General features: G+C 51.9%; 1 protein-coding gene across 7 annotated transcripts in view; it reads right to left on the bottom strand.

Moving 5' to 3' along the window:
• Positions 1-26,615, bottom strand: part of LOC310688868 (phospholipid-transporting ATPase ID-like) — an 81,129-nt gene that overhangs the window by 6,003 nt on the left and 48,511 nt on the right. For all 7 annotated transcript variants that reach the window (XM_083465769.1, XM_083465766.1, XM_083465765.1 and 4 more), the window contains 16 exons: positions 22,703-22,861; positions 21,310-21,398; positions 20,465-20,661; positions 18,360-18,568; positions 16,550-16,593; positions 15,993-16,158; positions 14,228-14,416; positions 13,025-13,140; positions 12,688-12,852; positions 10,827-10,938; positions 9,557-9,662; positions 8,505-8,649; positions 6,822-7,005; positions 5,244-5,467; positions 2,850-2,933; positions 1,365-1,610 (listed from right to left, as the gene is read on the bottom strand). In XM_083465769.1, the coding sequence (XP_083321895.1) occupies positions 1,365-1,610; positions 2,850-2,933; positions 5,244-5,467; positions 6,822-7,005; positions 8,505-8,649; positions 9,557-9,662; positions 10,827-10,938; positions 12,688-12,852; positions 13,025-13,140; positions 14,228-14,416; positions 15,993-16,158; positions 16,550-16,593; positions 18,360-18,568; positions 20,465-20,661; positions 21,310-21,398; positions 22,703-22,861 (2,435 nt within the window). The remainder of the gene's footprint in view (positions 1-1,364; positions 1,611-2,849; positions 2,934-5,243; positions 5,468-6,821; positions 7,006-8,504; positions 8,650-9,556; positions 9,663-10,826; positions 10,939-12,687; positions 12,853-13,024; positions 13,141-14,227; positions 14,417-15,992; positions 16,159-16,549; positions 16,594-18,359; positions 18,569-20,464; positions 20,662-21,309; positions 21,399-22,702; positions 22,862-26,615) is intronic.

Below are 26,615 nucleotides of genomic sequence, written 5' to 3'. Positions count from 1 at the left end.
CCTCTGCTATGCTGAAGAGGTCTTCATCGCACCCTCAACTCCCCAAGGAACTCCAGCCTCCCAGAAATAGGGACAGCCATTGACCCTTGCTTCTCTCTCTCCAGGCAAGGCCAATCATTTGCAAAATCCTAGCCCCCCTCCCATATCTCATGCCACCCCATGGACCACTTGGAAGTTGCTGAGGATGTGAGCTCCTACCCCCCACATCAGATCAGAATAAATTCTGGCCCACTTTAACCCTCCCTGAAATATACTCGGAGTCGAGAGTGGATCTCATGCTCTTTATTCAGCTCATAGTGGTGAGGAGGAGGAATGGAAGTTCCCCTAGAATGTCTCTTTATATACATTATTTACACAATGGGCCCCACGTGATTGGCTAATTCCGGGATTCACCTGTGTAGGAGTGCAAATATCCAGAGTGTGGGGTCAGGTGGGATTACTATGAGGAATTATAAAATATGTATCAAGCCATTGTGTCTGCTGTGAAAGCATGGTGTTGACTGGGTTTGATTCACTGACAATAATTTCTGATCAAATCCCACCACCCTCCGCATCTCTGGCCATTTCTCTCTGCCTGAGAAGTCATGTACACAGCCCAGTTGCCAGTTGCTTCACTGGGCATGCATCCTGGGCTTTGAAAGATAGTGGGCAGTTTCTTTGATGTAGCTTTTCTGATATGTTCATCTCAGGATGTTGATCTTAGGGCCTGGAAATAGTTTCACAGGAAGGTGATAATGATCTCTATCCTCCTTGCCATCCTTCTTATCAAGTATATTGCTTGTTTATGACCCGCAGGGGTTGCTGGATGCACTCCTTTGTAGTTCTGTTTTCTTTACCCCAGAAGTGCATGCTTAATTAGCTTTTGTAGTGTAACTTTGTCCGCACGTGGGGTTTGTTGAAATGTTTGGAGGATTGGTTCTTACGAAAGGTGTAAAAAGCTCTTTTGTGAATAAAACGACCTGGGCCAGGGGGTGAAGGGACAGATTATTATACGCACCCTTCACAGAGTCTTGCTGGTTCAAGCCTCTCTGTGTATTCTTATTAATCAGAGTTCAATCCTTCCTTTACTTTGAGAATGCCTCAACCTGTAGGCCAATCAGGTTGCAGATTCCCTTCCACCTGGAGCTGGATTGGGTGGCTCCTGTGGACCACTCAGACTGCTGCATTCTGAATCCCATTGTTCTAGGACCAATCAGACTGCTGCCTTTTGGATCCTATTCAACTCAGTACATAACACTTCCCATCCCAATATGTCATTTTGCTGCATCAGCTGAGGACAGGAAGTCCTGCATTCTCCCCACTGGCCTGGCAGAGGCCCCGGGGCCCCACACAAGCCCCGCCCGTGGCAGGCAGCAACCCCTTACCTGGACAGAGACCACAATGAGCAGGCAGGTCTGGGCCATGAGTGCGAAGGACTGGTAGTCGGCGATGGCCTTCCCGTCGCTCCTGAGGGAGTCAAAGAGGGTCCCGTAGGGGACGAAGAAGAGGACCAGGGAGCTGTAGACGCTGTAGAGGACGCACTTGACAAACTCCTTCTTGTTGAAGTAGAGGTTCTGCTGGCCAGGCATGTAGAGCTGCGGGAATTGCAGGCTCCACCGGTCATCCACGTCCTGGGGGTGGAAAATGGAGAGGGGGGGTATTTTGAGATGGCAAACAAGGCGGCTGCCCACCCCTCCTCACCCACCCTGTAGGATCCGCCCTCGACACCCACCACTTATGCAAAGCCTTTAGCTCAAACTGGCAAACCAAAAGTAAGTTGAAGCCACGCAGGGCCGGCCCACCTATGAGGCAACTGCCTCAGGCGGCAGGACCAACAGGAGAAGCAGATTCGGACGCAGATCTTTATCCCACCCCCTCCTTGCTCTGGATATAGATCTTCTCTCAGCCCTTCTTCCCTGGCAGGAAGGGGGCACCTTTTTGTGGTTTGCCTCAGGTGGCAAAGTGTCTTGAGCCGGCCTGACAAACCATAATAATATGCAACCCTGCAATGTTTTCGGGGCTATTGTGATACAGACCCACATCTTTTCCCTTTTCCTCCATCTGCTCAAGGCTGTGATGGGTTGTTTTGTACGTGGATTAGAGATGGCCACCTAGATCGCCTCCTGCCCCGTAGAAGAGCCCCGTCTTATGGAGCGAATGCAGGCTCCATGGCTTCAGCGAAAGCAACGCGAAGCCTCCGAAGCACAGCGGGAGCGCTCCTGCTGCGCTCCGGAGGCTTCGGGCGGCTATCCCTGGCTTCGCTTTGCTCGAGAGGCGCTGCACAGCTTTCCCTCTCTGCGCAGCGCCCCTTCAGCGAAGCGGGAGGAGAAATGGAAGGGGCTCCATTAAGCCTTGTACCACACAGAAATGAGAGGACCCTCTTGGCTCTCACCTGGGAGCTTCTCTTGCTTCCCCCATTGTCCCACCTCAGGAGATCTTCCCTTCCCTGCCCCTCACTGAGGGTCCTTCCCCTGCCATCCTTCACCAGGAAGGCTCAGCCAAAATTGCTTCCACCTGCTGGTCTTAGCCTGGACCTCTAGGCTTCCAACCCTGGATACTCCCCATTTGGAAAATGCTTTCCTCCCCTCCCAGCCCAGCCCTGCGACAGGGAGGAACCCAGCGCACACTCCTGGGCTGAGCATGCCGGTCCCACCTGCGCATGCCTGTCTACCTGTGCTGTGTGTGTGCTAAACACAGGGTGAGAGCCTGTGTGTTGGAGGGGCAGCCTGACCCCAGGGCAGCCCCCAGGCTGAGAGAGGCAAGTCACCCCGAGGGCAGGGCTGGGGCCAGAAACAGAGCCCTCTGCTCCCAGTTGTGGGGCAAACTCCTGACTGAACGAAGAGGGCAGCAAACAAATCAAGGAGCCGTACCTGGTCAAAGAGGCTCATTCCCAGGACAGGTAAGGAGGTGTACACCATGTTGTAAAGAGTGATGAACCATTCGTCATACACCGTCTGCAGAGACCAAGAGAGGGAGGAAATGAGAAAAGCCCCACGCAGAGCAGCAGCAGAGGCGCAGTCCCAGGGCCCTTGGGCCCAAGGGTGCGTCGGGTGGCCTCTGGTGCAAGCGGGTGGGTGTCCCAAGGGAGGGCTAGCAAGAGAGGAGAATAAGGCCCAGGCAGCTGCTGGGAAGCCAAGGGTGTAAATCTGTGGTCAAAAGACAGGGGCAGAAATAAGGAGCCCACAGGGCATGGTCTAAGGTGAGTATCTCAGTGGGGAGGTAAAAGGTAAAGGGACCCCTGACCGTTAGGTCCAGTCGTGGCCGACTCTGGGGTTGCGGCGCTCATCTCGCTTTACTGGCCAAGGGAGCCGGTGTACAGCTTCTGGGCCATGTGGCCAGCATGACTGAGCCGCTTCTAGCAAACCAGAGCAGCGCACGGAAACGCTGTTTACCTTCCTGCCACAGTGGTACCTGTTTATCTACTTGCACTTTGACGTGCTTTCGAACTGCTAGGTTGGCAGGAGCAGGGACCGAGCAACGGGAGCTCACCCCGTCGTGGGGATTCGAACCGCCAACCTTCTGATTGGCAAGCCCAAGAGGCTCAGTGGTTGACCACAGCGCCACCCGCATCCCTTTCAGTGGGGAGAACCAGGTGGAAATCTCCGCTCAGCGGTGAATTGGGGAGGGGGGGTCTGGAAATGGCCTCCTCTGTCAGCCAGGACAGAGGTGAAAATATTGTTGTGAATTTTTTTGGGTGGGGTGGTGTCGGTGTCAGTGTGCGCCATGCACCAAATCAGTGACAAATCAGCCTTAGTCCTGGAGTTGCGTCTTGAGGTGCCGCATGCAACCACAGAAACTGGTTTGGGACTGCTTTGGCAAGCTTGCTCTCGGACTCACTACCCCCACAGATAGAGGAGCCCCAAAACAGGGAGGTCCTCAGGACATTGTGCGCGTGGAGCCCCTCAATTCACAACAATATTAAGGATCATAGAACTGTAGAGCTGGAAGGGATCCCAAAGGCCGTCTGGCCTGACCCCGTGCCGTGAAGGGGTCACAGCCAAAGCAAGGTGCTGCAAGGCGGCAGGAGACCTTTGGAAAGGGAAGGAGCCCTCTGGTGTCACTGACCCCCAGGACTGCAGGAGCCCCCCTCCTGCGCCCCACCTGCTGCCCATGAACAAAGCTCTGTGCAAAGTCCCTGGGGTGCTCTGGAGCCCTTGGCGCCTGCAAAGGATGGTTGTGAGCACCCTGCATGGCAGGGGGTTGGAACAGATGACCCTTGATGTCCCTTCCAGCTCCACAGTGATATGACAACATTTTGGAGGTCCCAGGTCACAAGGTGGTTAGATTGGTCTCAACTAGGGCCAGGGCCTTTTCAGTACTGGCCCCAACTTGGTGGAACACTCTGTCCCAAGAGACTAGTGCCCTGCGGGACTTGACATCTTTCCGCAGGGCCTGCAAGACGGAGCTGTTACATCTGGCCTTTGGCTTGGACTCAGTCTGCCCCTTATGTTGCCCTCCTCTTATGGTCTTAATTTATCGGCTACTTTTAAAATGAGGCTGCATTTTAAATTGCATTTTAACCTGTATTTTAAATTGGTTCCCCCCTCCCCCTATTACGTTTTTACTGTGATTTTATTGGTGTTAGCCACCCTAAGCCCGGCTCTGGCTGGGGAGGGCGGGGTATAAATAAAATTATTAAATTATTATTATTATTATTATTATTATTATTATTATTATTATTATTATTATTATTATTGGCAGGAAGCTTCCCCTGCCCTTCCTGAACTGTCCCCTCCTGCAAAAGGCCCCCCCTGGCAACAAGGGAAATGCAAAAATGAACAAGGGAGTGAAAATCTCAGAGAAGATGGAGAGAACAAAAGGAAGAGGAAAGACCAGCTGGCCAGACCTGGAAGGAGCCCGTTCGAACATGCAAGGAGGGCAGCAGTCAGAAAGAGGGACAGGGAAGGTGGGGCCCAGCGCCCCCAGAGCCCAACGAGGCATTGCCCAGCTCCAGAAGATCCCAAGGGGTGCTCTGTGCAGGCTCAGAGGCTGAACAGACCCAGCAAAGCCCGGCAGTCGAGCACAAACTGCTTGGAGGTGTGATTTTTTAATTGCAATCAAGCAATATATAAATTTTATATATATATATTTTTAAAGACATAAATTAACTGAGTAGCTCTGCTCTCAGGAGAGGTCCTGTGGTTCTCAGTTCTTGCTTGCTCCTGTCAGAGGAAACGTTGGCAATTCCCGGCAATTCTAAGGGGCGGTCAGCAGAGAGCAGCAGAGGCCTGCCAGAACGACGGCCGCGTGCCGCCGGGACTCACCTGTGCAGAGAATCCGGAGAAGAAGCCGTACCAGAAGTGGACCAGCGTGAAGGCGAAGTTCTTGTAGAAGAAGTAGGCCAGGAACTTGCACATGCGGATGTAGGACCAGCGTCCGTGGACCAGAAGCAGCCGCTGCAAGTAGCGGAACTGCGCAAAGGAGAAGTCGCTGGACAGCACGGCCTGCATCCCCTCCTGGCCGCTGATGCCAACGCCAATGTGGGCGGCTGGAAGAGAGGGAGAGGGAGCCCGGAAGCAGCCGTGTCAGGCCAAGGGGGTCCAGCGCCCTGCTGCCCCTGGGGCCAAGCAGGCACCCCCCTGGAAAGGGGGCCACAAACAGCAGCAGCAGCCTCTGCCCTTGTGCTTCCAGCAACTGGCACTCAGGGGCATCCAATGGGGCAATAATTGGCATGAGTCTGTGCCCCCTGCCAGCCCCCTGCCTGTGCCCACCTCTCTTACACAGGTTTCCCCCACCATCTGCTTTCTTACAAATAAAGTGGGGGAGGGGAGGGTCGACTCTTGACTCATTTCATTACTATACCTCTTTAAATTTTTAAGAAAAAAACCTCAAGGCGCTTTACGACCTACATTCAAACATCAAACAGCACATTTCAAAACAAAACATTACAGAAGAAAATCAGCTGCACCATATACTTTCAAAACGAGTCGTTAGCAGGGAACTGAAATTGTGTGGTAAAGATTTCAAAACAAAGCCTTACAAAGGAAGGTCGAGAACACACATTTGAAAGAGCATAATTAGCAAGAGAATAAGACATTATCGTATTAAACATGGATTGAGAGAGTAAGTAGAGATTCTCTTCCCTTCCAAGGAGGGCTCTTTGCCTCCTTCTCCACCTTTGCAGAACCAGAGAAGAGCCTCCTGGATCAGGCCCGTGGGGGCCCATCTGGTCCAGCCGCCTGCTCTCAGAGTGGCCAAGCAGATTCCTCAAATGGGAAACACGCAAGCAGGATCCGAGCCCAAGAGCTCCCTCCCCTCCTGGGGTTTCCAGGATCATTGCTGCCTCCAACCAGGAAGGTAGAACATCGTCATCCTGGCTAGGAGCCATCGATATTCTTCTCCTCCATGGATATCTCTAATCCTCTTTTAAATCTCCAGGATCAGGGCCAGAGAGAGAGCACAGCCCCAACCCCACTGGCCACCCCCTTCCTCATCCAATAGAGCCCCCCCCAGCAGATTCCTCTTCTAGCGACAGTCCCAGGTGGGGATCATTGTCCCTGGGAAGTTGCTGTGGGGCACCCCTCTCTTGGGGCTGGGTGTCCTTCCCACCCCACCCTTGTTTTGCACCTGGGGTCCTTTTAATCCAGGCAGCTCTGTTGAAGAATCCCATTATTTCCCCCACTGCTCAGAAACCGCAGCATCTCGCTTGACAGCCAATTACGCACATTTAACTAATGAGAGCATTGGATGCGCCCAAAGGCTGACGAGATTTCTGCAGCGCAATGAGCCGATGAAGTCCTGAAGCCGCTTCTCCCTGGGACTCCTGAGGCTGGATCCTGCCTTCAGTGGCCCAGGTGCCCCCCCTCTCACAAAGCCTTCCGATGGGCTTGCAGGGCCCTCACCCTTGATCATGCTGACGTCGTTGGCCCCGTCCCCGATGGCCAGCGTGACGGCGTTCTTGTACTTCTTCACCAGCTCCACCACCTGCGCCTTCTGCAGAGGCGTCACCCGGCAGCAGATCACCACCTTGCAGAGGCAGGCCGTGCGCACCAGCTCCAGCTCCAGCTCCCCTTCCTGGGCATAGGCCTGTGAGGGGAGACACACACAGGGAGGGTGGGGGGACAGGAACAATGTGGGATGTGATACGTAAGTAGCAGTCAAGTACAACATTCCTCGTTTTCCTAGAGTAGACATGCAGGGGAATATTTGGTCCAGCCAGTCAAAAACTTCCTGTTTCCTCCTGGCTGGGCCATACTTCCTTTGCATGTGACTAGAGGTGGCCATGACCTTACCTGTCCAGGTAACAAAAGGACAAGGCACGCAGCTCTCTCCCTCTTTGACTTCCTCCATCGCTGGAGCAGCTTTTTAGCTAGAAATCCCCTTTTGTCTTTTAGCCGACAGAGGACTCTGGGATTATCCCCATATGGGATAGACCCACATGTATATACAGTGGTACCTTGGGTTACAGACGCTTCAGGTTACAGACTCAGCTAACCCAGAAATACTACCTCGGGTTAAGAACTTTGCTTCAGGATGAGAACAGAAATTGTGCGGCAGCAGCAGGAGGCCCCATTAGCTAAAGTGCTGCTTCAGGTTAAGAACAGTTTCAGGTTAAGAACAGACCTCCAGAACGAATTAAGTTCTTAACCCGAGGTACCACTGTATCTGTAACTAAGTCTGCCTTCAGGGATCCCACTGTGAACTGATGTGAGTAAACTTCAGTACATCACACGCTGCGAGGGAACGGATGCAGTAACCTGAGCATCAGGGCTTGACCCCACCACACGCCCATCAGGTGATGCAAAAGAGATATTTACATTTCTCTGTTTCCCAGCCAAGTTCATCACACCCTTTTGTCGTCACCTCGGTTTGTAATTGTTTCTGGAATGGCTACCTGTCTGGCACCCAGGTCAGGGGCAGAGGAAGGAGGGGGTGTGTGGTCTGCCCCGGGTGTCACACTGAGGGGGGTGATAAAATTCCAGGTGGCACTCACCACAGGGCCTGCAGCGTGCCCGAATCACGCATCTTTCCTGGGAGAGACGCAGTGGCTTGGGCCCCCGCAGGCTCTGCGCTGCCCCAATGGTCCGCCCGCTCGCTCCCCGCCAGCTGTAGGGCAACTGAGTAGGAGGAGGCAGGCAGACTCCAGAGGCCCCGCAGTGCGCCCTGCCCCTGGGTACGCCACCCCAGGCGCCCGAGCAGCTTCCTCCGCCGCTGACCCAGGTGTCAGGATGCCAGGGATTATCACTCAGGCAGAGGGGTGGCTGCCCTCCCTCATGTCCCAAGCTCCCCCCTTGGTAGCCATTTCCTTCCTGAACAGAACAACGTTGGAATGGTGTGAATCGGATACTGGAGTGATTTTATATGAATTTCTGAAGTTTCCCCAGTGAGCCAGTACATAGATACATTTATCAGTGAATTGTTGCATTTGGTAATATACAGGAAAAACTGTGATTTGTGGGGCCATTTGCAGAAGTGATTGTGCTGATTTTGGTAGTGGGGGGGGGTGTACGATGTCCGCTGGAGGGGCCAACCCTCCTTTCAACCCTTACATAGATTCCTGCAACAGCGCCTTGCCACCTCCTTACCAGGCTGTGCCCATTAATGACCAGGCCGTATTCCCCGTTGGGCTGTTCCTCTGGCAAGACCTTGCAGTTGCCAGACTTCTTGACTTGGAGGTCCGTCTCATCGTCATCCACGGCGGCCTCCTGTGTCATCGTCTTCCTCGCTTTCCTAAGAGGAGACCCACAATAACAAGCACTGCGGAAGCCAGAGGGGAGTTTCCCCAAAACAGCAATAAATTTAATAAATGAAATAAGGGAATGATAAGAAAAACGTTAGCAATATGCAAACAAGAAGCAAAGCCAGACTCCCACCCCCTAACTAGTAGACAAGCAGACCGTCTCTGCTCCTCCCTGGGAGTAGCCCCCCAGCAAGGCCTGAGCTTAGCAGCGCTCTGCCCACCTGCGGCTGCCAGCAGCTGGCAGTCAGGGCATGCTGGGGGGAGAGAGGGGCCCTCTTGCCTAGTAGCCCCCGGCAGCCTTGGATCTGGAGGGCATGTGAGATGTGATACATAAGTAGCAGTCAAGTACAACATTCCTTGTTTTCTTAGAGTGGACAAGCAGGGGGAAGTTTGGTCCTGTCAGCAGAAAACTTCCTTTTTCCTCCCTAATGGGACATACTTCCTTTGCATGTGACTAGAGGTGGGCGTGACCGTACCTGTCCAGGTAACAAACAGACAAGGCACGCAGCTCTCTCTCTCTTTGACTTCCTCCGTTGTTGGAGCAGCTTTTTAGCTAGCTATCCCCATACGGGATAGATCCACATGTATATACTTTGTAACTAAGTCTGCCTGCAGGGATCCAACTGTGAACTGAATGTGAGTAAACTTCTTATATATATTTTACACAAGATGGTGGCGTGCTTATTCTTTTAAGAGGGATATAAGGGGACTTACCAGGAATCTAATATTAAGAGGCTTAAACAAGCTGCAACCAGCTACCCACTGTGTGTTTAAAAGGGGAATGTGAAACTCTGCCAAGTAAAGGAACTTGCTAGCGCAAGTTAGGAAGGATATTAATAAACAATATATCCTTTCCTGCCTCCCTGAACATTCCCACAGGGCGGAGAAGCCCTTTACCTGAGTTCATGGCGCACTTCCTCAAAGGTGTCCCCCTGGATGAAGAAGATGTCCTTCATGTCGTCGTAGAGCATGTTGCAGGAGTAGCCGATGTTCACGGCCGTCTCTGGAGAAGGATCACAGAACGGCAGAGTGGGAAGGGGGTCCCCTAGTCCAGGCCCCTGCAAGGCAGAAATCTCTGGCGGGGGCCCACCCACCTTCTGCTTCAGCAGCTCCAAGGAAGGGGGAGATGCACCCCAGAACGCGACCAGCGTTAGGGCCAGGAGGGATCCATCCCTGGCCCCTTGCGGGACGGACTCTCCCTCTCTCATTCTCCCCTTTCGTGGCAACGCCGCTGCCTGAGATGGCCCCTTCAGGCTGGGTCAGCTGACCTGAGGGCCCCCTCCATCCCGGACGGCCAGGCGGAAGGCAAGAGCCCCTCCTGCGCCCCTACATTGGCCCAGGGATTCCTGAAGCTTCTTGCTCACTCTCCTTCTCACCTCAGCTTGGAGATGGCCTTGATGGACTTCTTTTGGAAAACCCACCCAAACACCGGAGATGCTTCAAACACACATTTGAAGTTCACAGCTTTCCTCAAAGAAGCCTGGGAACTGTAGTTTGCAAGGGTGCTGTGAACTGTGGCTCTGGGAGAGGAGAACTACATTTCCCAGGATTCTCTGGGGGAGCTGATGGGCGTTAAATGTGTGTTGGCAATGCTTTGAATGGATTCTTTGCGGTTCATCTCATTTTTCTTACCTGTGCTTCGAACCACCTCTATCCCCCCTGCGCTCGCTTTAAAGGGCTTTAACTTTTCAGTGCTCTTTGTCTCTTTCTCTTTTGCTCCTGTTGCCTTTGCTCTCCTCTCTCGTTACTCTGCTTCTCTCAGACCTCTTATGATCCTGATTTTCTCAGCGCAGTTTCCTTGGCGCATTCTTCAGATTTGCCCCCCCCCCCAGCCCACCTCTCTTTCCCAGCTCCTCCCATTTGCTGAGACAACTCCAGGATGACTTACGGCTGGTGGGAGCAAGGAGGCCAGCCTCACCCATTTTGAGATTCACCCACCAGGCGTTTCTCACCCAGGGGCAGATCAAGGGAGTTCTGCCCCACTGCGCAGGGAGCAGAGGAGGCCTAAAGTCACCCCCATGAATTGAGAAGGTGCTGCGGTGTTCTTCCCGCCCTGTGATGTCACAAAGGATTCTGGGATGCACCTCAGAAGGGGGCAGAATCAATTGCCAGCTGTTCTTGGGGGGGGGGGCTGAAAGCAGTGTGTCATCTCCCCCTCTGGCAGTACCTTGCTTGTCTCCAGTGAGCACCCAGATTTTAATCTGCGCTTTCCCCAAGGTCTCAATTGTCTGTGGGACACCGTCTTGCAGCTTGTCCTCGATGGCTGTGGCACCAAGTAACTGCAGAAAGAGGGGGGGGGTCATAAACGGGTGCTCTGAAAGGGGTGACCAACGGACACCCAGTGAAGTTCGGGGCCCACCCAGACTTTCACTTATCCTGCTGCTTCCCTCCAGGAAAACCCACCCTATAGCGAGTTGAATTGGAGCAAATGACTGCTGTGTTTTCTCTGGATTGATGTTTGTTCTGATTCAACACTAGAGAGCAGGTTTTCTGGGGAAAGTGGCAAGGCAAACAAAAAACCACTCAGACTCCTGCCTTCTAAGCATGGGACATGGAAGGACAGGTGAGCCCCTAGGTTGAAAGATTCAGGATGGATGGAAGAAAAATCCTTCATCACGCAGTGCAGGGTTAAACTGTGGCTCAGATCCAGTTTGTAGTGTTATAGGAATTCTAAGGTCCTATATATATATAAAATAAATGTTCATAAATGTACAAGGCAAACACATACATAAGTATATAAACCACGTGTCTGAAACAGTAAAGAAGAACAATCCTGAAGCATTTTGACTCTCCTAGCGACCTCAACTATTTCTCTGCAGGAAGGGAGGAAAATGGGGAAAGCCTTCCCATTGTGTTTTCGCTTACAGATCCTGTCTTAAGGGCACATTTGTGTATGAATAGTATTTACCACCTCGAAGGAATGGCCAGGCTACCAAAAAAGGCAGGTATCCTGGCAGACAGGAGAGAAGCAACACGCTCAAATTTCTGCTGGAGACAGCCTCCTTCTGTGATGTATGAATGATGTTTTGAGGGGTGGTCTTGTGCTACAGGGGAGGCAATTTCAAAAGTCTATATAAGAACTGCGTGGGAGTGGGGAGAGCACCCTGTTGCAACAGTTTAATAAAGATCGGGCTTACGAGCTGCTGTGCTTCTCAATATTCTCTGGTTGGCATCTGTTATTTTTCTTCTACCAATAGGGAACCTATTTTAGGACTCTATACGGGCTCTTGGGTACCCCATAAGGGAAAAGGAGCAGGTTTTTCTTATAACAGTAGGTTTCCACAGGCAACTGCTCAGCCACGATGAGGATGCCAAACTGGACGAGCCGTTGGCCTGATCCAGGGGTCTCCGCTTATGTTCTTATGACCTCCCAGAAGACAGTCTGGCCCAGCGGAGCCCTGGCTGGCTCCATTCCGCCGGCCTGTGGGGCTCCAGGGAAGCGTCCCAGATGAAGGCGGCTCAGGAAGGGGCTTGCAAAATGTAGACTCTTAAAAGGCAGGAGCAGGAAGGAGCCGCGCATCATTGCGAGTCCAGCCCCAGGGCTCAACAAAGAGCTTTTTAATGAGTGGAAAATCAGAAAAGGAAAAGAGATGCACACACTGAAAGGGGGAAGAAGGACATCTCTCCACTGGGGCAGCGAGAACCAGGCAGCATCTGAAAGGCAAGCCAGGAAGACACCAAAGGCAGGGGCTCTCCTTTCCTGTAACTCGAAGCCACGGGTTTGGGTTCTTCCCTCCAGAGCAGGAGAAAGCAAGCCTGCTTGTTATGTTATGCTTCATTGCCATGATTCTTTTTTTGAATGGGTTGACTGTTTAGAAATACTCGGACAAATTAAAATAAACAAGTAACAACGGCATTCCAAGCCGCTTAAGTTGCAAGGCTGATAGAATCACAGAATTGTAGCGCTGGAAGGGACCTCAGGGGTCATCTAGTCCAACCCCCTGCAAGGCAGCAATCTCAGCTAACCCTCACCCTGGCTGACCAATCCCTATTTGCTCCTGGCTTCCCTCCTGGGCACCCCCACCTACTATCAGGTCTTTCTCGATTTCTTCATACAGCTCAGACAGCTTCTCCTCTCGGTCCTGCAGGGCTGTGCTGGCTTCGTGGTGACGCTTCTGCCAGTTGGCAAAGGACTTCCTCTCCAGGTCCTTGTAGGCCACGACCAGCGTCCGGAGACCCTCCCCTGCAAACTCCTAGAAGGATGCAAGCGGGCACAGGAGGGGTCAGGGGAAAGGAGCTCCACAGAGACTCCCCTTCTCAAAGCACCCTCTCACAAAACCCCCAGGGGCTGGGTTGGGGTGGAGATGACGCCGCAAGGGCACCGCTCTGGGGAGGCTCTGCATGCAAACTCTGCTGCCAGCTTACTTCTAAGTACTCAGTAGTCTCCTCCTTAAGAGGTACACAGGAAGGGTGCAGGAGTTCGTACAGGATCGTGTCCGCCCCCTTGCAGTACAGGGTCACCTTGCCGTCGGGGCGACGCACTGGGAAGAAGGGAAGAAGGGCAGAAAATGAGAGGGTGCCCAGAATCGCTCCCCACCCTGGACAGACACACGACACACGGGCAGAGAGTCAGAGATGGCTGGGGGGAGGGTTTGTCCCCTATTATGTATTGAGTTGTCTTTGTCAACTGGTTGGACAGTGTCCTTGAAGCTACAAACATGAGTCTGACCAAACTGCGGGAGGCAGTGGAAGACAGGAGTGCCTGGCGTGCTCTGGTCCAGGGGGTCACAAAGAGGCGGACACGACTAAACGACTAAACAACAACAACATGTATTGAGTTGAACAGGATCCAAAATGCAGCAGTCTGATTGGTCCTAGAACAATAGGATTCAGAATGCAGCAGTCTGATTGGTCCACAGGAGCCACCCAAACCAGCTCCAGGTGGAAGTGAATCCGCAACCTGATTGGCCTACAGGAGAATCCCGGAATTAGCCAATCACAGGGGGCCCCATTGTGTAAATAACGTATATAAGGCAGACATTCTGGGGGAACTTCCATTCCTCCTCCTCACCACTGTGAGCTGAATAAAGAGCATGAAATCCGCTCTCGACTCCGAATATATTTCATCCCCCTTCCTTCCAAGATCTAGTCTTCCTGGATGGAAGGGCCAGAGCAGCTCAACAGCAGAACATCTGCTTGGCATGCAGAAGGGGAGGAGCCCTGCCTGAGGTCCTGGACGACTGCTGCCCCTTGTCACTGCAGACCACACTGAGTGAGATGTGCCAAGGGGCAGAAGCTTCCTAACTGTAGGGCATGGCATTTCTCTCTCTTCTGGGGTTTTCTCACGCAGTCCCTCAAAGGGTGTCAGAACTGGAGCTCTTGCAAGAGTCCAGCCCCCTAGAAGTTCCTTTTCTATAGCGAGCAGGTAGTGGAAATCGCTTTGCACCAATTCAGTCAAACTCCTGTCGAAAAAGTCTGCCCAGCTGGTTGGCGCTGGTGGAAACAACTCAGCAAGAGCCACTCCACCAGGACACAAAGAGGAGACCCGGGCATGTGCAGAGTATTTCCCTGAGAACCAATCCCAGGCGAGGCCCGGGGTTTGGGGGAGGGGAGGAAGGGGGAACACACCAATGACAGACATCCGCTTGCGCACATTGTTGAAATCCAGGATGGCAAGCAGCTTATAGACGATCGTCCTCCCCATTTCCACCACGGTGATGGTCTCTGGGGTCCGGGCGCGGAAGACGAAGCCAAAGTTCCGGGCGGCCGTCACCAGGGCCCCCTCGTCCGGAGACTGCGCCTGGTAGACCAGCTCACCTGCCAGGGAGGGCAAGGGGGGGGGGGAGAGAGGCAGCGTCACTTGCAAGGGGGAGACGGAAAAGTCCCAAGCACAGCAACCGATTCGGGAGTCTTGAGGGAACAGGCGGCCAAGAAGAGACTCCCTTAAAGTTCCTAAAATGATGCCTGGCCTGGACAAAGGGGGGCAGGGAGAGGTTTTCTGCCTCTTTCATAACCAGGGCCGGATTCAGGTTGGATGAGGCCCTCAGCTCCTGAAGGGAATGGGGCCCTTTATATGTCCAGCTGTCCTTTGTCAGCAACAAATTGTCACTGTTTTTTTGTGTTGAATATATGCTATATGGTAATTTATGAACCTAATAGGTATCTCAAGTCATTTGCACATAACAAAATATGTATTTTATCAAAGTAATTGTTGAACTGAAATACAATTAAGAAGAAGTATATTAATAGTGAAATCATTATTAAGCTCTAACTTAAAATGATTTTTATTCATAAAAAACTTAATAATGCAAACACATTGGCATTTGGCAATAACAAAAGTTCCTTTAGAAACACAATTTACAAAGACTCATAACTCAGCCCTTTGCACAGCCCTGCAACCAGTCCATGCAGAATGTGGGCACCCTATATATAGAAAGGAGCAAACCAGGGATATTTGAGGGAGCAGGCTAGCAGGTGGGACCCAGGACTTACATCATAGAAGCCTACACAACACAAAACATGGTTGCTCTATGTAGGTTTTAATTTTATTTGTCCCCCCCCCTTATATTTTGGAAATGTACATCCAGTTTTTTCCTTTACATGTTTTGGGGCCCCCAAGAGAGTGGGGCCCTGAGCTATAGCTTGTTTGGCTTATACGTCAATCTGGCATTGCTCATAACACTGGAACTCAGGGGCAGCCAGCGATGCTGAATGTTGGGAAAATTCAGGACAGATAAAAGGAAGATCTTCTTCATGCAGCACCCAGGGCTGATCCACACCTCCGTTTGCCTCCCTGCTTTCCTCGGGGGAAGCCTCATCTTTGGTGCTGAATCGGAACAAACAGCCATCAGCAGGCTGCCATTTGTTCCAATTCAGGACTAAAGAGCAGGTTCTCCAGGGCAAAGGCAAAACCCATGCTTAGAAGGCGCAGGACGAGCAGAAGTGTGAGTGAGCTCATAGCTAACCCGTGGAACTCCCTCCTACTGCAGGCAGGGATGGCCACCAATTTGGATGGCTTTAGAAGAGGGTTAGACAAATTCATGTTGGAGGAGAAGACAACGGGTGGCTACCATGTTTTCTGCCTCCTTCTTCTGAATCGCTGCTCTTGGGCTCGGATCCTGCTTGCGGGTTTCTGCTTGGCCCCTGTGAGAACAGGGCGCAGCTTCTGACCCATAAGGGCTCTTTTTATGTTCTCATGAGACCTTCTGAGTCCAACCCACAAGAGCCCCCCAGCACAGCACCCCCAGGCGAGGTCCCCTCCTCTCCCCACAGGCTACACCGCTGCTCTGAGCCAGAGGTGCTGTCTCCCCACAGAATTGCAGAATGGGATCCTGAGGGTCATCTAGTCCAACCCCTGCAAGGCAGGAGGCACAGCTCCACCCCTCCCCCTCACCTGGCTTCTTCTCTTCTGGCATCACCGTGTGGCAGAGAGAAAGGAGGCGGAAAAACTTGTGGGTGATGACGTCTCCCGCCTTCACTTCCTCCACCAGGCTTTGGTCGTAGAAGGAGAATTTGGGGTCAGCGAGGGGGTTGTAGGAGAAGTCAACTTTTGGGGTACTCTGAAAGAGGGGGGGCGAGAGAAAGGTTGCCACCATGAGAACTTCTCTGGGCTCATCTGCCTTCCTTCCTTCTGGCTGGAGAAAGACCACGAAAGACCACGCAGAGGCCCCTCGTTCTTCCCAGGCAGCTGGCTGCTCTGGGGACCAACCTGCCAAACTCCAGGGCAATGGCAGCCTTGACCCAGAAGGTCCAGAACTTCCCCCGAGAGAGGAGAGGAAGAAGGAAATGTCCAGGAGGGAAGCTCAAGGTGCAAGGGGGGGAGTCGAAATTCCTTTTGTCCACTTCAGCCGCCACACTGGGACACATCCTGGCAAGTGCCGGGCAGGGCTGGAACCACAACAATGCCCAGTGGCCCTGCCTGCCACCCTGTGACCCCTCGCAGCCCCTTACCTCCGTAATCTCCACCCGTTGTCCGTCCAAGTCAAAGACATCCCCTGTGGGCGAGAAGCACAGAGCCCAGCTGAGAGGACAACAAATGCACACCTGGCTGTGAATTCCGGGCCTGGGCCAGTTTGTGCCAGCGGGACGACAGGGGCACCTTTGGGACCCTGGCCAATGATCTACAACTGCCCATCGGGAAGCAGGCAAGACAGCAGGCTGGCATTGAAAAACAGGTGCAGGTGTGGGGCTCCAGAAGGTCTAAATGGTTCCTGTATTGGCACTTTATTTATTTATTGAATTTATTTATTTATTGAATTTATATACCGCCCTATACCCGGAGGTCTCAGGGCAGTTCACAGAAAAGATCACAACATAAATAATCAGAATAAAAACAACAACCCAATAACACCCACCCACACCAAAAAGAGCCACATTTTAAAAGGGTAAAAAAGGTAAAGGGACCCCTGACCGTTAGGTCCAGTTGTGGCTGACTCTGGGGTTGTGGCGCTCATCTCACTTTACTGGCTGAGGGAGCTGGCGTACAGCTTCTGGGTCATGTGGCCAGCAGGACTAAGCCGCTTCTGGCGAACCAGAGCAGCGCACAGAAACGCCGTTTACCTTCCTGCCGGAGTGGTACCTATTTATCTACTTGCACTTTGGTGGGCTTTCGAACTGCTAGGTTGGCAGGAGCAGGGACTGAGCAACGGGAGCTCACCCCGTTGCAGGGATTCGAACTGCTGACCTCCCGATCGGCAAGTCCTAGGCTTTGTGGTTTAACCCACAGCGCCACCTGTGTACCCATTTAAAAGGGTATAGGATGTCAAACTTATCAACAAAGGCCTTGTTAAAAAGGAACATTTTTGTCTGGCGCCTAAAGGTGTATAATGAAGGCGCCAGTTGAACTTCCCTAGGGAGAGCATTCCACAGATGGGGAGCCACTGCAGAGAAGGCCCTGTTATTGTGTTGCCACCCTCTGGACTTCTCAAGGAGGAGGCACACGAAGGAGGCACACAGAAGGTGATCTCAGGGTCCAGGTAGGTTTATAGGGGAAGAGGCGGTCCTTGAGGTATTGCAGTCCTGAGCTGCTTAAGGCTTTATAGGTCAAAACCAGCACTTTGAGCTGGGCCCAGAAACTAATCGGTAGCCAGCACAGTTGGACAAGGATTAGTATAATATGCTCAAACAATTTTGCTCCAGTGAGCAACCTGGCCGCTGAATTCTACACCAGCTGAAGTATCCGAACCATCTTTCCTTCCCCTAAGCCACCCATGCTGACTGGGACTAATGGATGAACAAAATCTCGGGGGGGGGGGGGAGAGCAGGCCGGCAAAGGGTCCATATTCCAAAGGAGCGGAAAAGACTTTTAATGTATGCGACGACAGCCGCAGGGATGCTATTAGCCCAGAGATGGAAAGAAGACAAAGTCCCTAGCAGAGAAGAATGGCAAACTAAGCTATTAGACTCTGCCGAAATGGCAAAACTGCCCAGAAAGCTCAGGAATCAAGAAGACCAAAGCTTTAATAAAGGATGGGGGGAAATTTACAATATATCTGGGAGACAGCTGTAAGTAGATGAAAACATTAGCAGGTTTGCAGTAACACAGATACTATGGACAAAATGGAGTGATATAAAATATGGATTCTGGAACAATTGAAAAAGTTGACAACTGGAGCCATGGAGGGGAAGGTGCAGAGATTGGGAGAACTCCCTAAATATGGATATGTATTTTGTATTGTTGTAATCTTATAATTGTAAGATCAAATAAAAATTATTTCCAAGAGATGGACGGATGCAGCAGCCCCAGGAGAGCGCCCCCTACCGTAGGTCTTCCCGTTGATGCAGCACTTGTTGAAGACCATGATGTTCTGGGTGAGGGTCCCCGTCTTGTCGGAGAAGATGTACTTGATCTGCCCCAGCTCCTCGTTGAGGGTGGTGGTCCGGGCCTGGGCAGGGGTGTCATTAAGGGGGTAGTACATCTTGCGGTCCCACTCAATGTAGAAGCTGTTGCCCAGACGGATGATCTCTACGCTGAACGAGAGGAAGGAGGGGAGACCAAGGAATGGGCTGGAGACCTGGCAGGAAAAGCTTCCTGGCGCTTGGGGTCCCTTTGCAAGCTGCAAGAGGCCATCACAGAAGCCGCTTCCGGGGGGGGGGGAATCGGGGGGGTGACCTGTGTGCAGAGGCAGCATGGCGTAGTGGTTAGAACGCCATGCTAGGATTTGGAAGGCCAGCTTTCCGGGCACCACTTGAGCACGCGGCTCCCTGGACAACCTTTGGCCAGTCGCTGTCTCTCAGCCTCCCTTGCAGGGTTAATGCAAGGACCAAAGAGAGGAGAGAGAACTCTGCACACCCCCTTGAGCAACTTGGAGGAAGGAGGGTGGGACAGAAATGTAGTCCATAAACTGCAGCACAAGCGCATGCTGGGAATCTGGAACCAGCTGCTCCCTCGAGGAAAAGGCATTTCTAAGTGTCTGGCCAGGGACCGCGGCTCCATCTCCCTCATCCCCTGACCTTCCCCTGACACAGAAGTCGCAAGCATCCTCCCTGGAGCCCATGAAGTGCAGTGGTACCTTGGTTCTCAAATGCCTTGGTACTCAAACAACCTGGAACCCAAACACTGCAAACCCAGAAGTAAGTGTTCCATTTTGCGAACCTTATTCAGAAGCCGAACGTGCTCCGTTTTGAGTGTTACGCTGAGGTCTGTCTCTTTTTGCTATTTATTTTGCATTTTTGTTTTTGCGGCTTTTTTGTTTTGTTTCTGTGACTGTGTGGAACCCAGTTCAGTTACTGATTGATGGATTGTATGACTGCAGTTCATGGTTTATTGCTTTCATTTTATGGATCAGTGGTCTCGTTAGATAGTAAAATTCATGTTAAATTGCTGTTTTAGGGTTTGTTTGTTTTTTTTAATAATTTTTATTAACAGACCAATCAAATCAAATCAAATCACATAAATTCCAAATTACAAAGCCAAATTTTAAATTTTTTGTTGTGGGTACCCATATTTCAAGTTCCGAAAGGGATCCAATCATCTTGTTGTCGCTGCTGCTTTAATATCCACAAATCTGTCCAAATAGTGTTCACAATTCTATCCAATCCTTTCTTGTTATTTTCCACATCTCTTCTTGTTATTTTCATATATTTTTCCTTTCTCTTTGTGACCTCTGATAGTCTCCATAAGCGGGTTGAAACAAATTGTAATCCTGTGTGGGTTAGTTTAAGGGGTTGTTTTTAAAGGTCTGGAACGGATTCATCCATTTTGCATTACTTTCTATGGGAAATTGCGCCTTGATTTTGGAATGCTCTGGTTTTGGAACGGACTTCCGGGATGGATTAAGTTTGAGAACCAAGGTACCACTGTAAGCGCGATGCCACGTCCACTATGAAGAAGGAATCAGCTGAGTCAGAGCCTGGGCATAGCGCCATCGTTGCAGAGTCAAAGGAGAGTCACAGAGTGCCTTCAAAAAGCTCACCAGCCTTGCCAATGCGCTATGTCCCCCCCCCCAGGGTTGGGCTGCCAGAGCACACTGCCCGCCCTGGTTGGGCAAGAGGAGGAAATACACCAGAAAGGGGGGGAGGCTGGCCCTCTTGGTGCCTTTATTTGTGCCAAGGAAGCGAAAGCAGGGCTAGAGGAGCAGGGCATGCTGGGACACCTCCCACTCATTTTGGCTCACGCTTGGACTGGCCTCTTCCTTAAAGTACAAAATCCCAAATGCAGCAACTTCCTCCAGTGGCGGAGGGAGGGGGCGGGCCCCACCATCCTGCTCCCACCCTGCCATCGTGCCCCCAGTCCCGACGTCCTCAGCCAGGACTTCGATCGCCCGTAGACCGGACTGTGACAAAGACACATACACGAACACCCCAGTGCAAAATGGGCCGTTTGGGAGCTGGCGCAGGGCACGTGCCTCCCCCCCCCTCGCTTACCTGACGTAGAGGGAGATGGGCACCACCGTGTTGAGGATGATGACGTAAGACCAGAACATGAGGAAGGCGGAATAGAAGGCCGAGTGGACGTCGTGCGGCCAGGGCAGGTAGACCTGGAAGGCAGAGCCTTTCTTGTACTCCCAGATGCTGTTGCCAATGGCCAGCACTGAGCACATGGCGGCCAGAAGAACAAAGATCTGCAAGGAAAGGGGAGGGCAGAAAGCAGAAGAACATCTGTGTCCCACTGTAAAGATACAGAGTTTATGTAAAAGAACATTGTCAAAAAATGATATACAATGAAATGAAAAAAATGTTTTAAATAACTTTTGTTGAAAAAACCAGAAGCATTTTTATTAGGAATCATAGGTGCCGATATCCCAAAGGAGCAGAAAAGACTTTTTGTGTATGGAACAACAGCTGCCCAGATGTTATTAGCCCAGAGGTGGAAAGAAGATAAAGTCCCTACCAGAGAGGAATGGCAGACCAAGCTGATGGACTTTGCCGAGATGGCAAAACTGACGGGAAAGCTCAGAAACCAAGAGGACAAAAACTTTATAAAAGCTAATCCATGAACTAACCCCCACCCCCACCCCGCAAATGCCAGTAAATTTCTAACCCCACTCCCTAAATCTACCATCTACTGATGTGAGGAACTTTAGTTGCTGCCTGGTCCTTGCAAAGAAGGAGGGAAGAAATAATTTATTTCCAAATCTCTTATGAATAAAGTCCATGCATGCCCCCCTTTGCTGCTATTCTCGTGCCCCCTCCCCCTCCCTCCCTACTTTTGTGAGGAAGCCCCTCAGCTGGAATGGCAAGAGATGGAGCGAAGCGCCGTTCGCACTCACCACCAGCACCAAGTAGTTCATCAGGCGATCAATGCTGGTCCGTTTGAAGGTGGTTCTTCCGCTGTTCTGCATCAACTTGGTGTCTGGCCCTGGCAGTTCAAACAAAAGTCTGGTTTTTTTGTTGCACGGTCGGATTTTAATTTCCAGATCAAAGCACCTCCTGGGAGGCATGAGACCCTGAGAAATGGCAGCCGCCGGTGGATTTGAGGGAAGGCAAAGAGAAGCAGGCACACCTGCGAGAGTCAGCCCCCTTTCAGGCTGCAGAAGGGGCAGAGGGACCCCACCAGGTGGGACGGGCTCTGGGCATCCTGGGCCCTGTGGGAGACGCAGGGGCTTTGCAGAATCAGAGCGGTGCAGAGTTGGAAGCATGGCCAACTTTCTTCTTATTATTATTTATTTAATCATTTTTTCAATACCAACAACAACCGCAAAAGACACATACAACAGAAACCATGATAACACTAATAACACAATGTGACAATTCAGATTTGAATACTGATATACCTATGACTACACCTTTTTAAGCATGGCTGTCTTAAGCATATCCGGTGCCCTGGCGCCCCGCGCCACTAACCTCTATGGGTAAGACGCCCCTGGCTGGAAGGGACTCTGAGGTCCATCTAGTCCAGGAGGAGGAGGAGTTTGGATTTGATATCCTGCCTTTCACTCCCTTTAAGGAGTCTCAAAGCGGCTCACATTCTCCTTTCCCTTCCTCCCCCACAACAAACACTCTGTGAGGTGAGTGGGGCTGAGAGACTTCAAAGAAGTGTGACTGGCCCAAGGTCACCCAGCAGCTGCAGGTGGAGGAGCGGAGACGCGAACCCGGTTCCCCAGATTACGAGTCTACCGCTCTTAACCACTGCACCACACCCCTGCAAGGCAGGAATCTAGGGAAGGGAGGAGCTTGGCAGCCCCACAAGCAGTGCTGGATTTATGTATAAGCTAAACAAGCTCTAGCTTAGGGCCCTGCTCTCTTGGGGCCCCCCACAAAAAATTAATGAAAAATAAACTGGATGCACATTTCCAAAATATAAGATAAAAAACAAATAAAATAAAACCTACATGCAGCAACAGTGTTTTGTGTTGTGTATGGACGTATTAGGTCCATAAATTACCATAAAGCATATATTCAACACAAAAAACAGAGACAATTTGTTGTTGACAGCTGGACATAGAGAGGGCCCCATTCCCTTCAGGAGCTGAGGGCCTCCTCAAACCTCAATCTGGCCCTGCCCACAAGCCAGGCTCTTATCTGTGCCCCCCCCCAAGCCGTGGGCAAAAGACCCCTTTCAAGAGCTAGAGGCCACCCCCACCCCCAATCCCAGTGAGAGGGGCTTTTACACCAGAGGCGTTTGGTGCCTTCCTCCTGCTTCTCTCGCCCAGCTGCTCTCACCTGCAAAGATGACCAGTCCGAAGCACCAGTCCGTGTTGCGGATGGTGCAGCCCCTCAGCAGCATCTTCTCGTTGTCCAGGGCGTACTTCTCCCCCTTGAAGAGGAGCGTCCCCATAAACTTGTCCAGCTTGTTGTTTGGCGCTTCACACTTGATCTCGCCTGCAGGCAAAGAAGAGGCGCTCTGAGTCGCCACCGTCCGCCGCTGGCCGGAGTCCCAGGCCGAGCCTGGAGATCTGGGTGGACATCAGATCGACTGCCCTTTCTGTTGGGATGGAGGCAAGCCCAGGAGCAGAGAGGAGCTCGCAGCAGGGAGGGGGCCAGAGGGCCTCCCCCTTTTCGCTCCCAGCCACCCTGCAAGGCTGAGGGTCAGTCCCTGGCAATGAGCTTCGTAGCCAGGCAGAGATTTGAACTCGGGCCTCGGTGGTCCACCTCCAGCTCTCTCTCTGATGCGTTTCCTCTTCTCCCCATTAGGAACAGCAGCTGCCCAGAAGGCGCTCAGGTGAGCTCAGGTGCTCTTTGCCCTCTCACAGCAAATTATTATTATTATTATTATTATTATTATTATTATTATTATTATTATTATTATTTATACCCCGCCCTTCCCGGTTCAGAAAACCGGGCTTAGGGCGGCTAACAACAAATTTAAAACACTTAATTGTAATACAACATAGAAGCAGCATAAAATACAGTATAAAAACATGAATAACAATAAAATTCAAAGTTCAGAAATCAATTTGGGGGAAATCCATCCAATAAGCATTAGATAATCCCAGGTCTAGCTGGCTGAGTTGGTCCTACTTGGGCCACCGAGGAGGCCAGGGGAGAATTAGCTGTGGGGTCTCAAAGCAGGTGATCTTCATAAAAGGGGGAGGGGGAAGGAAGAGAAGGGAAATAAAAGATTAGGCTAAGCTCAAATTGAAAGCCAGGCGGAATAGCTCTATCTTACAGGCCCAACGGAAGGAAGTTAAATCCTGCAGGGCCCTGGTCTCATGGGACAGAGCATTCCACCAGGTTGGAGCCATCACTGAGAAGGCCCTGGCCCTGGTGGAGGATAGTCTGGCTTCCTTAGGGCCCGGGACCTCTAAACTATGGTTATTCATGGACTTTAAGGTCCTCTGCGGGGCAGACCAGGAGAGCCGGTCCCATAGATACGAGGGCCCTAAGCCACAAAGGGCTTTAAAGGTCAAAACCTGTGATTCCTGCAGAGGGTTGGGCTAGATGACCCTTGGGAGTATCTTCCAACACTACAGAGCTAGGATTCTATGCAGCTCTGCCTGCTGACAGTATCAGTGTCAGGAGAGCAAAGGCTGTGGGGCCACCCCACACTCCACCGAGGGACAAGGGCCTGTGTGTCCTTAGCCTCAGGTTACCAGGTTTTTTTCAATGAATCCATTGAAATGAGTCGGAATGATAGGATTTTGCCAGGGGACTGATTTGTAAATCTGGGGACTGTCCCCGGGAAATGGGGACGTCTGGTAACCTTAGCCACATGCCAGAAGGGGGCTCTATAAGATTCATCTCGGGTTCACCCCAAACAGCAGCCCAGGGGGGTCAGCATGGCAACATCCAAACAAGGTGGGGTTTCTGCCCCCTGCCCCCCCCACCTTGGTAGCTCCCCACCTGTTTGGTGCAGGAGCAGCACAACATTCGCTCTGTCCAAGGGGCAGGTGTGCAGGGCAGGGGGCTGGGCTGGAGACCCTCCTGGGAGGCAGCTGCAAAGCCTCTCTCCATCTCCAGGGAAAGGGAGCCCAGCGCCCGCAGCTGCCAGCCGTCTCCTCAACGCGGCCAGCCCTGCCCCTCCTCTTGCACAGCTGGCATACCCACCCTCCGAGGAACGCCAGGCGGACGTGTGCAAGCGAGGCCAGAGGGCAGAGTGGGACTAGGACCCAGAGGGGTGAAGAGAAGCAGGAAAGGACTCGGAAGAGAAGCAAAGAGGGCAAAGATCTGCGAAGAGAAAGAGGGGTGTGAGGGAAATAAACAGGCAGAAAGCAAGACAGTGTCCTCTCCACCCCCACCCCCACCCTGCGGACAAGCCAAAGCACCCATGCCAACGCCCGGCTTGGGTCCTGTGTGGGTACACAGGACCAGGTGCCACTCAGTGCAAGACGTCTCTGTGGGGAGAGAAGGAATTCTGGGCAAACTTCTGCCCCCCCCCATGCCTGGCATGCAAAGTGCTCCACCATCCTGGGTGGCTTCTGCAAGGAATACTTCCTTGGCTTTCTCCTAGTGGGGCAGCAATAGACCCTCTGGCACCTTTGTGGAGCTAAGAAGGTTCGGTATGGTTTCAAATTGGATGGGAGACAACGTGTTGACATTCCTGCAGAAGAGCCACACTTTTCTTCACTCATCATGATCCAAACATCCCTCTCCTACATTTCCCACCAGAGCTCAGAAAATTAGTTTTTCTTAAATGCACACAGAATGGAATAGCAGTGCAATTTCCTCAGGTGCAGTTGACGCATTGTGCGCCGGATTAGTAACATTTCTGGCCAGCTGTGACCTGTGTCGATTGCTCTACCCAGTTCCTTCTCTATGGTCTCTCCTCCTCCTCTTCCTCCAGGAATCAGTTCTATCACTATAACCCTGCATTTCCAAATACCATCGGCACAAAATACCGCCGTTTATTGTCTCCCCCACTAGCGTGCCAGATTGCGCCAAAGGGGCAGAGGCCGTGGCTCACGGGCAGAGCAACTCCTTTGCATGCAGAAAGCTCCTCCCATCCAGGTGCTGCTAGGACCCTGCATCCCATCAGCCCCAGCCAGCAGGACTAATGGTTAGGGCTGAACGGAGTGGGATTCAGTTCCATCTGGAGGGACACAGGGTCCCCAAACTGCTGGCTTCAGACAACCTACAGAATGATTCATGTTTTCTGGGTCGCTGCTGAGATCCCTCGAGAGTCCAGGACTAAAATGGCCAAAGGACTAATCTGACTTTCTGGTAGAGGATCCCTGCACAACAGCTTCAGACAGCACAAGGCAGATGGTTTGAAGAAGCTGAATGGCAGTTGCTATCAGCGCAGAGGGGGGGGGACCTCAACATGGAGGGTGATGCCTCCTTTTAAATCGGCCTCAGCAAAAGAGGTGGCACTTAAAATAGGGCAAAATGGCACCTTGCACGCCTGTATGGGTAGCCCATAATAGCTCCTCCTACGCACCAAACGGCTGGAGGGGGTGTAGAATGCTGTGGGGTGGCCATGTGGGAAAGTGGCTCGGTTCTGCGAGGAAGAATTTGTCCAATTAAAGAAGCAATTGCTGGACAAAATGTCCGGATCTGGCTCTCCTCAGTCTTTTCACGGGAGACAAAATTAACTTGCTGCTCAAAACTCTAGTTAGTTCTCTTTCTGCTTGTAGCCAGGCAGATAAAAACAAGATAGTGGAAGAACTTAGGGCTCATTCACACTGCTGCTGCTGCTTTCCCCCAGGAAAACCTGTGTTTCAGCGCTGAATTGGAACGAAGAGCAACTGGGTTTTCTCCAGATTGGCAGAACAGGAGGTTTTCTGGGGGGAAGTGGGGGACAAAGGCAAAAGAGCTCAGACCTGTGGCTAGAAGGCACAGGGCAGGAGGAAAACTGCCTGGATCCGTGCTTTCTAGCAATGGAGAGGTGGAAGTCTGGATGAACCCCAAAAGGGGCTTCTCTGATTACTGGAACAATAAACTATGTCAAAGAGCGCTTACGGAAGAATTAAAGAATAAAATAAAATTGGCACAAAGCTTGAAGCCCAAAGACTCCTTTGTAAGTGATTGGCACAGCTTGGCCATGTGCATGGCTAAAATGGAGGCTCACATTATAAAACTTTCTGCTTCATTGAAACTGTTCATTGCCTTCTCTATAGATAGAAGTCTGGGATAATAGCTTATTATGTTTCTGGGATGTTATCTGCTACACATTGTCCAAGCACCAGCTTTCGGTGTC

The sequence above is a fragment of the Podarcis liolepis genome (genome assembly GCF_965112155.1).
Source record: "Podarcis liolepis genome assembly, chromosome: 11".
NCBI classification, from domain to species: domain Eukaryota; kingdom Metazoa; phylum Chordata; class Lepidosauria; order Squamata; family Lacertidae; genus Podarcis; species Podarcis liolepis.
The sequence above is the reverse complement of the archived record's forward strand: the minus strand, read 5'-3'. Positions and strand labels throughout refer to the sequence as shown.